Raw genomic sequence first — 14,437 nt, 5'->3', positions numbered from 1 at the left:
AGGGTTGAAAGTGAAAGCCATACATTTCGGAATACATCCACACTGCAACTGTAGCACCATTGTAAATCTTTTTGCCTTTGCACCAACTTTACAGTTGTAAAGTAAATGGAGCAATGGCGTTAGAGTTCAATGTGACATGTGAAGCCAGCTAAATGAAAGTGCCTGAAGGAACAAGTATCAGAGTCAGTTTGGGCCTTGGTAGCTTGTCCATATTCCAAGATGAGGGCCAGTCGGTGCAATTTCAGCTTTGCACCAATATTAATCCCCTAAAATATAATTTTTTTTTGCTAACTTTAAAGATAGAAACAAATCAGTGATATGTTAAAATAAGAAGCATTATGTTTAAAATATGCAATTTAATGATTTTACTCACCTGTAGTTACCCAAAAATACCCCATCGGGATTGAGCATTGGTACTATTTTAAAGACCAGAACATCCCGTAGAGACTTGGCAACTGAGTGTTGACTGACAAGAAAATCAATAAAACCTAGAAGGATCAGAAAGATGTGATATTTTAAAAATATTATAAAGGTGGGCTCTTATCACTGTATACAGATTCCTGATATTGAATATTTTCTGAGATTACTGACTAATCTAGAAAGTTGTTGCAATTTTTTTTCAGACCAAGGATTGACCTTGCTCTGGCTGAAATTCACTAGGATCAAACCATGCACATCAAGTTGCACAATTTCTAAACTAACAGACCCATAGCAATCTGTCCTTGAAAGAAAAGTCATGTAGCAAGAGATTTAAAATATTTTTGATGTGCTAAGGTGCCATGGTACACTGACTGAAAACTTAACCTGCCTTGCAATTGAAATCTGTCAGATGTGGAGCATAGTGCTGGAAATTTCCACTCGTCACTGATTTAATAGTGAATGACTTTTCAGCTGAAAAATAAAGGCAACTTTCTAGTTTGCAAATGGCATCGGTATTTATTTTTCTATCTCTAATTCTTAGCTTCTTTCTTTGCTTCTCTGCTGTATCTATGTGGTGTGTTGTTGCTCATCTTTCCTATTTGTCAGCAATGTAGAAAATTGATACTATACTTCCGCAGAATTAGAATCCAGCTAAACTTAAAGTATTCAATTAACATGATTCAAAATGAGAATTATTCTGTTATTCTATTGGACCTTTTTCACACAGTGGTATATTTTAATTCAGTTCTTCTTATTCTTCTAAGGCAGTAATAGAACTATAATTTCAACTCTTAGAAATTAAACTGTGCTCTATCTAAAATGAATACCATAGTTGCAACAACAGGTGACTTCTAGAAGATCAATAGACCTATTTTCTACATTTACAGATGGAGCACCTTTATACAATCTAGTTTAATGTGAGTTAAGAATGATATCAATGGGAGAACCATGTGATGCTGGGGTGGGAATAGTAGCATTTCTTTGGCCTCTGGCGCCACTCGTTTTATAATGCCATTTATCCTGATTGCCTGCCACAGGTTTACCTAATCCATGATCCAACATTTGATCTAATGTCGCGAGAAAACCTCTGGATTAGTATTGGTGAGAATATGCCAAAAAGTGCGAAGAAATCCGGCAATAAAAGGACATAGTCAAATTCAACAGAGGTGGAGCTGCCATTTCAACATGACGACTTGATCCTCAAGCAGTTTCTGCACCCGGCGCTCTCTGAAGTGCTCTCGGAGGTGTTGAAAAAGATGACAGCGAACCTTATCCAAGTTATTGGGTTAGCAATGTTGGATATTTTACATCCATTTGAGAGGGTAGCCATAGTTTCACATGAGCACTGGCATGACAGACAGTGTAGCATTCTCTCAGTATTGCACTGGGACTCTAACTTAAACCCACACCTGCTGAACTCCAGAGAGCTTAATGTTCTAACGTGGGTGCATCTGGTCTATCTATTACTACAGCAGCTCTGGATTGCCTGGCTGAAGTGGCGCAGCTACATCTAATGGCCATAGTGGTGGGGGGGCCATCACCTCACCTCCCCATATAATTAAAGAGTGGCAATATGCCAAATGGTCATGGATTTTCAAGGTCAATATCTTTTGTAAATGTCAATGTTTCCCATGGTTTGTACAGACTGATCCACTTTGTACGTGAACCAGCATAGAAAGCTAGCACAATCAAAAGGTAATCTGGCAAAACTCAGAACTATCACTGTAGCAGATCACACATAAAATGAATGTGCTTTTACTTGACAAAATGGTAGGATGCTATTAAAATTAGTGTATTTTTTTTTGAATAAGTAAAATCAAACTGCCATGTATTTCGTAAACCATACCTGGGCAACAAACAACAGAAAGGAAGGAACAGGAAAGAATAGGAAACTGGGTATTCTTTACAATTGATACATTTCACAGTCAGAGTGCTGTGAGCCAGGAGGCAGGCTAGTCACAGATGAGATGTTGAAGAAGCCACACAAAGAGAGAGAGAAGCAGCCAACCTCAGGAAACAGTTCATCTAGAGATGAAGTGTTGAAGGCAAAAGTCAGTGGGCGGGATACTCCGACCTCCCGCCGGGTGGGAGAATCGGTGAGGGGTGGGGGGGGGGGGGGGGGGTGAATGCCACCCTGCCACTCCAACGCTGGCTCCCGAATTCTCCTGCGGCGGTTTTCGGACGGGGGTGGGGATCCCGTGTCAATTCTCCGTGGCCTGGCCCGCGATCGGGGCCACTGATCTGCGGGTGGGCCTGTGCCGTGGGGGCACTCTTTCCCTCCGCGCCGGCCTCTGTAAGGCTCCGCAATGGCCGGCGCGGAGAAGAAACCCCATGCGCATGCGCAGGAAACACACCAGCGGTTCTGCGCATGCGCCAGAACAGGCTGGCGGCCCTGCCTTTTGTCCGGGGACCCATTTTTACCAACCAGCCAACCTTCGGGGCCCAACACGGCCGACTTTTGGGACCCGTGCCGGCCGATCTTCGCGACCCACGCCGGCTGACTTGCGCGACCCACCATTTTCTCTTACCTTGTTTGCTGCTGACAAAAATGGAGGAAATGGTTTTGGGTCCCTTTGGCCCTCATACACGCTCCTCAAATAGGACCTGTTGAATGAAGGTGAAGCCTTCCGGTGTCGGAAAGTATGGAGTCTCCATCTGTCCAAAGTTCTGCATTATTTTCCTGTAAACGTTTATCAAATAAACCCCCCGAACTTGTAAAAAAAATAAAAATAAAAGGAATAAAATAAATGAAAAAAATCCCCCCGAACCTGTAAAATAAAAAGCTGCAACCGTTTTTAAAAAATGCGGCCGCACTGTGCATGCATGCCAGATCATCAGTGTGCATGCGCAAAACTATGCACATGCACGCCGATGATCTGGCACGCATGCGCAGTGCGGCTGCATTTTTTTACATGTTCGTGGCCATTTTGAAGGCCGCTTGTAGCCGGCGGTTTTAATAGCCGGGTTTCGAAGCATGAGTGGTGATTGGCGTCATTACGAGGTATTTGCAAGGTTGACAGTTTTGTGGTCAGCATATTTCTGGATGTGGTCATCCCTGAGCTTAAAAAATGTACTACCAGAGAGCTAATGTGTGACCACCAGAAGGACAAGAAGCACCAGACATGCAGGACAAGGATCAAATGAACATATCTCACTCCAACCCATATTCATATCTGAATATTGGTAACACTGATGGTTCCTCCAGGGGTTGCAGGCAGAACAACGTCCACAGCACCACAAGAAGCTCACCTGCACAAAGTAAGAGGAAGAGTGGAAGAACAAAAGTGACAGGCGATTTGATAGTGAGAAGAACAGAGGTGCCTCTGTGGTCATGGACTTGACCCCAAGATGGCACGTTGCCTCCTGGTGTCAGGGCCAAAAATGTCACTGAGTGACTATAGGACATTCTAATGGGGAAGAGTAAACAGCCAGGGGCCATTGTCCATGTTGGCATCAATGACACAGGCTGAAAGAGGAATAAGGTTGTGCAAGCAGAGTTCAAGGAACTCGGAGCAAATAGACCCCCAAACAGTCAGATTATGTTAGAAGAGCAAATATGTAGGTAAATCTCTGAGAAGTGTGAACACGGTAGGACAGTAGCAGTTGGGGGTTTCAATTATCCTAGTATTTACTGGGAACACAATTAATACAAAAGGCACAGAGGGAGCGAAATCTGTAAAATGCATACAGAAGATGTTTTTTTAACCACATACCAAGCACAATAATGGGAGTCACAGTTCTCAACTTTTAGGGAACGAAGCTGGGCTGGTAGAAAGGGATATCAATTTGGGAGCACTTTGGAGGAAGTTATTGTAATTCAGTTAGACTTAGGATGGTTATGGAAAAAGATAACAATAATCAGAAATAAAAGTTCCCAGCCAGGGTAAAGCTAGTTTTACGATACTGATATGTGACTGGACTGGAAACATCTACTTGAAGGTAAATCAATGACAGATTAGTGGGAGAAATTCAAGAGAAAGACAATGAAGTTTACGAGCAAGGACTTTTCTTTTTAAAAAAGAAAAAAGGTGTGACTAACCAATCCAGAGGCCCGTGGATGTCATGGAGTAGAACGGAAAGGATTAAAAAAAGAGAAGTTTATGACAGAGACTGAGAGCTCAATACAGCAGAAAACCTAGAAGTGCAGAGAGAGCGTGAAAAAATATCGGCAAATAAAATCAAGGAAAACCCTAATTTTCTTAATAAACACATAAAGAACAAGAGGATAACTAAAGAAAGAATGGTGCTATTAGGGACCATAAAGGTACCTGTGTGCAGAGGTGGAAGATGTTCGTATGGCTTTCAATGGATACTTTGGCCTAGATTTTAACCCTGAGGCAGGTAGTGGGATCCAGCCACTTCAGGAGAAAGTGCCCACTAAGGAGGGATCTTCATTGTTGGGGTTGGTGGGAGAAGTGGGGGAGGGGGGGCAAGTGCAGTTGAAGTGGGTGCCTTGATAGCAGCATGTATGCTGTCCAGGCATGCAAAATGTACAGGAGCATGTATTAACATCTCATTAACTTGCCCGAACCAGTTGTCTCCAGCTTCCTGCGATGCTCCACATCTGCCAGGTGGAAGTGTTGATGGCAGGGTCCACTTGTGGCATATAAAATTGGGGAACAGACAGGTGCTGTGGTTGCTGTGGGAGAGTGAGGAGGTAGGTAATGTCCCCAGAAGCGCAGCGGTGGGTTGACAGTTGTGCTGCTGACAGGGGTAGGCATCTACCAGGACCACAGAGGGTGGCAGGCGGGGCTGCCACAGGATGGGCCGTAGGGTTGGGGTGTTCCCCGAGGACCGGGGTGTCTGGGCACAGACCACCAGTGCTGTGGCCTGCAAGGCAGCCATCAGGCTGAGTACTCCACTGACTGCACACTGTGGATCATAGATCTGCAGAGCATCACCGACCGTATGGGTGCCACCCAGGCGACCCATCAACAGGATGGTCATGGCCCATCGCAGCCCATGGCCCAGCAGATATTGACATACCCAGTGCACCATCCGAGGCACAGCCTTACTGCAGGGACAGCAGAGGAGCTGTGGAGCATGCCACGACTGGCGGACGCATGCACAGTGGCTATCGGCACACACCCTGGCACACTGCCCCTCGCAGGGCAGACATACCGCCAGTGACACCATCAGCTAGCCCATCCCGCAGCACTACCGGCTGTCACCAAGCCAAGCCTGCCCACTACACCCTGCCCCCATCCATCCTGCCTCCAGAGAAGGAGGCACAACTGGTGCGCAGCACATAGGACCCAAAGCACACCCAGCTATGGTCCAACAGGTGCCTACACCCCCTGACCGAGCACCACCCATGGACCCTGCCCACACGTATGGCACCAAGCCCGGCACCAGTTGGTGGCAGACTACACCCCACTCCATAACGTGGTGCCACCCTGATAGTGGGGTATGACACAGCCCACCTCAGGAGGACCCCCACAATAGACCCCAAAGCAGGGTGCAGGGTAGGGGCCACTAAGTATACCATTGCCGTGGGTTGCGTCAACCATTGGTAACCCTGCTGGCAGGAACGGGTGGCGGAGTTAGAGGCTCCCTGGTGCCAGGCACCAAGGGGGGCCGAGGTGCGGTGCGGAGGACAAAGTGTCAGGAGGAACTGCAGGGGTGGGTGTGCGAAAAGGAGGGGAAGGGGGGATATGCGGGGGCAGGGGCTCAGTGCAAGCTAGGGCCACTGTGCAGCCCATTGGATCTGGTTGGGTAGGGTGTACTCACATGCTAACATGTCGTCCTTTACCCCCTGCAGTAAATGGATTTCGGTATCGAACCAGGAGTGGTTGGCACCTGCCTAACCGCCATAGACCTTGCAGATGCAATGAGGAAGCACAAACAGGAGCTGCTCCAGAGGAATAGGGGCCAGAGGAATAGGATGCTCCAGAGGAATAGGGGTCAGCCGGTAACAATGGAGAGTCGGCCACCCAACAGACCAAGGAGGAGTTAGGAAGGAGGTGTCGCATCAGGCACCATGTATAACGGCAGCTCCTGTCATTCAAGAAGCTGCCGGACCGAGTGTGTCACCACTGATCAGAGAGACTGTACGGCATAGAGCCGCATCATGCAGCCGCGGGGTTACAGGGGAGGACACCTGCTTCTGGTGATCGTCAAGGTGATGGTCGTCCTGAACTTTTTTGCCATGTGTCCTTCCAAGTGTTGAGTGGAGACCTGTCTAGGATCTACCAGACCTCTGTGCATGGTGCATCCGTGCGGAAACTGAGGCCCTGTATGCACTGCTGGCACAATATATCCACCTGAATATGGATTGAGCCCACCACGTTGACCGGGCAGCAGGATTCGCCGCCATCCTCGTGATGCCCCAGGTCCTGATGGTGGTCGATGGGACCCAAGTCCCACTATGAACACCAACGGCTGAGGGGATGCCCTTCACAAACTGGAAGGGATTCCACTCCCTCAATGTACAGTTGGTGTGTTGCCACCAGCTGCAGATTATGCACGTCTGCGTCCGATACCCAGGCAGCATGCACGGCGACTTCATCCTCGCACGCTCGACGGTAACGGACACCTTTGAGGTACTCTCCGGGGTCAGGGGTTGACTCCTGGGCGACAGGGGCTACCGCTGCGGTCATAGCTGATGAAGGGAGAGGTCAAAGTGCTGTAGGCCTCTTGGAAAATGAATCTGGGAGATACTTTTGGGGAACAAGGAAATGGCAGAGTAGTTGAACAGATATTCTGCATCAGTCTTTATGGTGGAAGATACTTTGAACATCCCATTAATACTGAAGAGTACTGGGAAAGAATTAAATACCATCGTCATCACTAGAGAAGTAGTATTAGACACACTAATGGGGCTTTTGACAGGTCCCCTGGCCATGATGGCTTACATCCTAAAATAAGTCACTACAGAGATAGTGGACCCATTGGTTGTAATTTTCCAAAAGTCCTTGGATTCTGAAGATGTACCTGAAGCGAAAACTGCCAATGTGACACCCCTATTCAAAAAGGGAGGGAGGCAAAAAAGTGTGTAACTGTACGCCGATTAGCCTAACATTCATTGTTGGAAAAGTGTTGGAACTAATTATTAAGGAAGCAAAGCACCACATTTGGAAAATCATAATCTAATCAAGCAGAGTCAGCATGGCTTCATGAAAGGGAAATTTAATCTGCCTAATTTATTACAGTTTTTCGAGGAAGTCTCAACCAGAGGCTACAGAGAAGCAGTAGATGTGTTGTATTTGGACTTCCAGGTGTTCGACAAGTTACCTCTAAGATAAGAGCCCATGGTGTTGGAAAGAGTGTATTGACATGAATAGAGAATTGGCAAATGGGCAGGAAACAATGAGTGAGGATAAGTGGCTCTTTTTCAGGTTGTTGACCTGTAACCAGTGAGGTTCCACAGGGATCGGTGCTGGAACCACAAATATTTACAATATATATTAATGACAATTACTTAGAGGAAGGAAGCAAATGTACTGTAGCCACATTTGCAGACACAAAAACAGGTGGAAAGGCAAGTTGCGAGAGGGATACAAACAGTTTGCAAAGACATATTGATGGGTTAAATAAGTGGACAAAAAGTTGGTAAATGGAATATAATGTGGGAAAATGTGAAGTTCTTCGTTTTGGAAGAGAGAACAAAAGAACAAGGTATCATTTAATGGAGAAAATCTGCAGAAAGCTGCAACACAAAGAGACTTAGGGGTTCTTGTGCACAAAACACGGAAAGCTAGCACACAGGTGCCGCAGGTAATTAGGAAGGCTAATGTAATATTGGCCCTTATTTCAAAGGAGTTGGAGCATAAGAATAGGGAAGCCTTGCTGGAACTGTATAAGATACTGGTGAGACCAAATCTGTGAGTAGTTCTGGTGCCCTCATTTAAGGAAAGATATTACCGGGATTCTCCCACCAGCCCCATCTTCCTGCATGGTGCACCCTCGCCGGCAGCGGGATTCTCCATTCCCACAAGCGACCAATGGAGAATCCTATTGTAAGCCACTCACACTGTGGGGAAAAGCATGGGTGTGGGTGCACTCCCAGCGGGGCAGAGGATCCCATCATCGGAGAATCCCGCAGATTATTTAATTGGAGGAGGTTCAGTAAAGGTTCACTTGGATGATCTCTGGTATGGAGGGATTGTCTTGTGAGCAAAGATTTAACAGGTTGGGATTCTGCTCATTGGAATTTAGAAGAATAAAAAGTGCTCTCTTGAAACTAGGATTCTTAAGGGCTTGACAGGGTAAATGCTGAAAAGATGTTTCCCCTCACGAGAGAGTCCAGAACCAGAGGGCATAGTCTCAGAAGAAAGGGCTACTAATTTAAAAGTGAGATGAGAGGGAAATTCTTGTCTCAGAGGGTTGTGAGTCTTTGAAACCCCTTGCTACACAGAGCTATGGGGCAGTGTCCCTGTGTATATGTCGTGGTATGATTAGCATAGCTGCCTGCCATTGGTGCAGAACACCGGCTTACCATTGGCCCTGGTCGGTCATGTGCCTCTCAACCGGTTGGTTGAGACCAGTCATGTGACGGCTCCCCGATTGGCCGAGAGGTTGAGTTAACCCCGCCTCCAGGGCGGGGTATAAATACCCAGTACTCCCGGCGGTCGTCCTTATACTGTAATCGACCGCAGGGCTAACATCTAGCTGATTAAAGCCATACTTTTTTCCAGCAACTCATCTCGCGTTCAATTGATGGTACATCAATTTAATCAGCTAGAAATTTGAAGATGGAGCTCCGGATCAAGCCCGAATGCCTCCGCATCAGCCCGCAAACTCAGAACGCATCGGAAATCTTCAAGCATTGGCTGGCGTGTTTCGATGGCTACCTGGCGTCCGCAAGCAGCCCACCCACATGGCACAGAAGCTTCATATTCTCTATTCCAGTGTGGGCATGGCGGCCTACGCGATGATAGGGGAAGAAAAAGAGTACGACGCGGCCATGTATAAGCTGAACAGACAGTTTCTGAAGCCGGTAAACCGAGTGTTCGCCCGACATCTGCTGGCTACCAGACAACAGTTCCCCGGTGAGTCCTTAGACGATTTTTACCAGGCCCTCGCTGTCCTGGGGAGAAATTGCGCCTGCCTCCAAGTTTCAGCCACTGAGCACATGGAACTTTTGATCAGAGATGCGTACGTGGCTGGGATGCAGCCCGCCACTATCCGCCAGCGGATGCTGGGAAAAGACGACCTCAGCCTAACCTAGGCACGGACTCTCGCCACCTCCCTGGAGGTCGCCAACTTAAACGCCCGCGCCTATGTCCCCAGCCATGCTGCAGCGCACAGGGCCTCCTGGCACGCTTCCCCACCGCCATCCACCGCTCCCGACCCCCTCAGGCCTGCGCCGCGGGACACCCTACAAGTCCGCGGGGCCCCGCTGCTATTTCTGTGGGTTCGCCAAACACCCCCACCCGCGCTACCCGGCCCTTTGTAAGAGCTGCGGGAAGAAGGGCCATTTTTCGTCGGTCTGCCAGGCCAAATCGGTCGCTGCTGTGCCGCTCAGCGACCGGGGATCTCCTCCTCTGGGCCCTTTCGGGCCGTTCCAGTGCACCGCGCCAATCTCTCCCCCCCCCCCCGCCCCCGGGCCCCTGCGCCCGGTCTGCGCGCCTCTCTGCCCCCGCTCTCAGCCGCTCCAATCGGCCTGCCGGCGCCGCTAACCCCGCCCCCAGCAACCACGAGGGTCCTGCGGGTGCCGCCATCTTGGGCCCCGGACGCCACGTGCGGGTCTGGGGCACCGCCATCTTGGGGCCCCGACTCCACGTGTGGGTCCAGGGCGCCACCATCTTGGGGCCCCGGCTCCACGTGCGGATCCTGGGCACCGCCATCCTGGACTGGCACACACGGTCCTGCCAGCACCTACTCGGCCGACGACGACTACGACGGTGGACCTTCTCCACGGCTCGCGGCCATTCAGCTTGACCAGTCACGTCCACGCACGCTCGCCAAGACGACGACGCTAATCCACCTCAACGGGCACGAGACGGGCTGCCTGCTGGACTCCGGGGGCACGGAAAGCTTCGTACACCCTGACACGGTAAGATGCAGCGCGCAGCGCGCTCCCTAAAACACAAAATCGGGTTAGCCTCAGGTTCGCACTCCGTCCACATCACCGGGTGCTGCATCGTGGACCTCACGGTCCAAGGGAAGATTTTTAAAAATTACAAACTCCTTGTCCTCCCCGACCTTTGCGCACCGGCACTCCTAGGACTGGACTTCCAGTGCAACCTGCAGAGCTTGACCTTCCAATTCGGCGGCCCTATACCCCCCCTCACTGTCTGCAGCCTCGCGTCCCTCAAAGTGGACCCCCCCTCCTTGTTTGCTAATCTCACCCCCGATTGCAAACCCGTCGCGACCCGGAGCAGACGGTACAGCGCCCAGGACTTTCATCAGGTCCGAGGTCCAGAGGTTGCTGAAGGAAGGGGTCATCGAGGCCAGCAACAGTCCCTGGCGAGCCCAAGTGCTGGTGGTCCGGACTGGGGAGAAAAACCGGATGGTCATCGACTATAGCCAGACCATCAACCGGTTTACGCAACTGGACGCGTATCCTCTCCCCCATATTTCCGCCATGGTAAACGATATCGCGAAATACAAAGTCTTCTCCACTGTGGACCTCAAGTCCGCTTATCACCAGCTCCCCATCCGCGCGAGTGTTCGCAAGTACAACGCGTTCGAGGCTGATGGGCACCTCTACCACTTCCTCAGGATTCCATTCGGTGTCACAAATGGGGTCTCGGTCTTCCAACGGGAGATGGACCGAATGGTCGACAAGTACGGATTACGGGCTACCTTCCCGTACCTCGATAATGTCACCATCTGCAGCCACGACCAGCAGGACCATGACATCAACCTCCGAAAATTCCTCCAAACCGCAAAACTCCTTAACCTAACTTATAACAAGGATAAGTGCGTGTTTAGCACCGACCGTCTAGCCATCCTTGGCTACGTAGTGCGTAACGGAGTGATAGGCCCCGACCCCGAACGCATGCGCCCCCTGATGGAACTCCCTCTCCCCAATACCCCTAAATCCCTTAAACGCTGCCTGGGTTTCTTCGCTTACAACGCCCAATGGGTTCCCAATTACGCCGACAAGGCCCATCCCCTCATTCAGTCCACGACCTTCCCGCCATCGTCTGAGGCCTGCCAGGCCTTTAGCCGCATCAAAGCGGACATCGCAAAGGCCACGATGCGCGCCATCGACGAGTCCCTCCCCTTCCAGGTCGAGAGCAACGCATCAGAAGTAGCTCTGGCGGCCACCCTGAACCAAGCGGGCAGACCCGTGGCCTTCTTCTCCAGAACCCTCCAGGCTTCCGAACTCTGCCACGCCTCAGGGGAAAAGAAAGCCCAGGCCATAGTCGAAGTTGTGCGACATTGGAGGCACTATTTGGACTGCAGGAAGTTTACCCTCCTCACAGACCAACGGTCAGTGGCCTATGTTCGATAATGCACAGAGGGGCAAGATTAAGAACTACAAGATATTACGGTGGCGGATCGAGTTGCCAACGTACAACTACGATATCTTGTATCATCCTGGGAAGCTCAATGAGCCTCCTGATGCCCTGTCCCGCGGTACCTGCGCCAGCGCGCAGATAGACTGCCTCCGCTCCCTCCACGCGGACCTCTGCCATCCAGGGGTGACCCGTTTCTATCATTTCATAAAGACCCGCAACCTGCCCTTCTCCATCGAGGAAGTCAGGACAGTAACCCGTGACTGCCACATCTGCGCAGAGTGCAAACCACACTTCTACCGCCCTGAGCGCGCGCATCTGATCTAAGCATCCCGCCCCTTCGAACGTCTCAGCATTGACTTCAAGGGGCCCCTTTCCTCTAGCAACCGCAACATTTACTTCCTGACGGTAATCGATGAATACTCCCGCTTCCCCTTCGCCATTCCTTGCCCCGACATGACCACATCGACCGTCATTAAGGCCCTCCTCTCCATCTTCTCCCTGTTCGGCTACCCCGCGTACATACATAGCGATTGGGGGTCCTCCTTTATGAGCGACGAGCTGTGTCAATTCCTGCCATTGCCTCTAGCTATAAACCTCGGGGTAACAGACAGGTCGAGCGGGAGAATGGTACCATCTGGAAGACCATACTACTGGCCCTCCGGTCCAGAGATCTCCCTATTTACCGATGGCAAGAGGTTATCCCCGATGCCCTACATTCTATCCGCTCACTCCTCTGTACCACAACAAATCAGACACCTCATGAACGTCTTCTTGTTTCCCCCAGGAAGTCGTCCTCCAGATCCCCTCTCCCGACGTGGCTGGCCGCCCCCGGACCCATCTTGCTCCGGAAGCATGTGCGGGTGCACAAGTCCGACCCGTTGGTGGAACAAGTCCAGTTACTCCACGCTAACCCGCAGTATGCGTACGTGGAGTACCCTGACGGTCGGCAGGACACGGTCTCCCTCCGGGACCTGGCACCCGCCGGCGTGCGGCTCTCCCCCCCTTCACCACAGACCTCCCCCCTGTTCTTTTTCCCCCAGCGCCCCACCCAGGCCACCCCTCCCCCATCCATGGCGTCTCCACCACCAGCCCGGGTTACGGAGACAGTTCAAGGACCATCGCTCCCGGAGTCCAGGACATCAGCTGAACCACCACTATCGGCTGAACCAGCGTCACCAACTCCACTGCGGCGGTCTGCCAGGACGTAACGGGCAACGAAAAGGCTGACCGAGTCCATTTAACTTTCAAGACCACCATGGACCTTGTATGAACACTATGTACTGTTGTTAAATGTCTGGGCCAGTGGAAAGCCAAGGATACATTTTTTTTCCTTCTCTCCTTACTACTCATACCACCAGTTCTCCCCCCCCCCAGCTCTCGTTGACACCCCACCCCCCACCCCGGTTTCTTTCTCCGCAAGGGGTGAATGTGGTGGTATGATTAGCATAGCTGCCTGCCATTGGTGCAGAACACCGGCTTACCATTGGCCCTGGTCGATCATGTGCCTCTCGACCGGTTGGTTGAGACCAGTCATGTGACGGCTCCCCGATTGGTCGAGAGGCTGAGTTACCCCGCCTCCAGGGCGGGGTATAAATACCCAGTACTCCCGGCAGTCGTCCTTATACTGTAATTGACCGCAGGGCTAACATCTAGCTGATTAAAGCCATACTTTTGTCCAGCAACTCGTCTCGCGTTCAATTGATAGTACATCAGTATATTTAAGGCTAAGATAGATAGAAAGGAAATAAAGGGTTACGGGGGAAGGGCAGCAAAGTGAACGTGAGGCATGTCCAATCAGCCATGATCCTATTGAATGGCGCAGCATGCTTCGAGCGCCTGAATAGCCTACACTTGTCCCTATTTCTGATGGTCTGATGGTCAATTAAGTGGAATATTGGCCCTTCAATTCTAAAGAAGTCTGCCGGGTGGTTGATTGGGCCATCTAATGGTCCAATTAAGGTCCACTTTGCGCCTCCATGTGCTTTTTGCCCATGTCAGGAAAGCCATCCCCCATATGGGGACACTGCCAGGTAGATTATGGTGGCCACCTACAGATACCCAAGGGGAAGCCTCCTAAATGGAGCTCCATGGCCAATGGAGAGGCCACCCAGTGGCAATGTCTGCCTCTGCACCCAATTTATCACTGCCATTACAATCCTCTGCCCCCCACAATGTTGAGGCACCTCCTCCCTGGTGATGCAGTCTCAGCACCAGTCATCACTAGCAGTGGCACTGTTGAGGCTGCTAAGGTGCCAGATCTCTGATTGAGCCGGTAACCTTTTGGGAGGAGCCACTGTCTTCATTTGGACAGTGGCCCCAGTGGCTGCTAGTTAATTGGCTGCCAATGACAAAATGCCACCCGAGGTTCACCCGCCAAGCAGTGTCAGCTCCTGCTTTTGACCCCGGCGCAAAACTTCCAGCTCCTTGGAAAATTTCAGCATGATGTGTCAAGTGACAATAGCTTGGAGATGCACTGGTAGATGGAACAAAACTATACATGGTGGACTAAAACAACAGTTTTTCAGGTAAAATAGTTGTAGCGGATTATGCTGAGCTGCCTTTTTGGGCAATATACTGGCCTAAGTCAATTAGTTTAGAACATTCGT

General features: G+C 50.6%; 1 protein-coding gene across 2 annotated transcripts in view; it reads right to left on the bottom strand.

Annotated features, from left to right (window-relative positions):
- agbl4 (ATP/GTP binding protein-like 4) overlaps nucleotides 1-14,437 on the bottom strand; it is a 1,113,401-nt gene that overhangs the window by 245,328 nt on the left and 853,636 nt on the right. For both annotated transcript variants that reach the window (XM_038794298.1, XM_038794299.1), the window contains exon 8: nucleotides 374-488. In XM_038794298.1, the coding sequence (XP_038650226.1) occupies nucleotides 374-488 (115 nt within the window). The remainder of the gene's footprint in view (nucleotides 1-373; nucleotides 489-14,437) is intronic.

This window comes from Scyliorhinus canicula, chromosome 4 (assembly GCF_902713615.1).
Source record: "Scyliorhinus canicula chromosome 4, sScyCan1.1, whole genome shotgun sequence".
NCBI classification, from domain to species: Eukaryota; Metazoa; Chordata; class Chondrichthyes; order Carcharhiniformes; family Scyliorhinidae; genus Scyliorhinus; species Scyliorhinus canicula.
The sequence above is the reverse complement of the archived record's forward strand: the minus strand, read 5'-3'. Positions and strand labels throughout refer to the sequence as shown.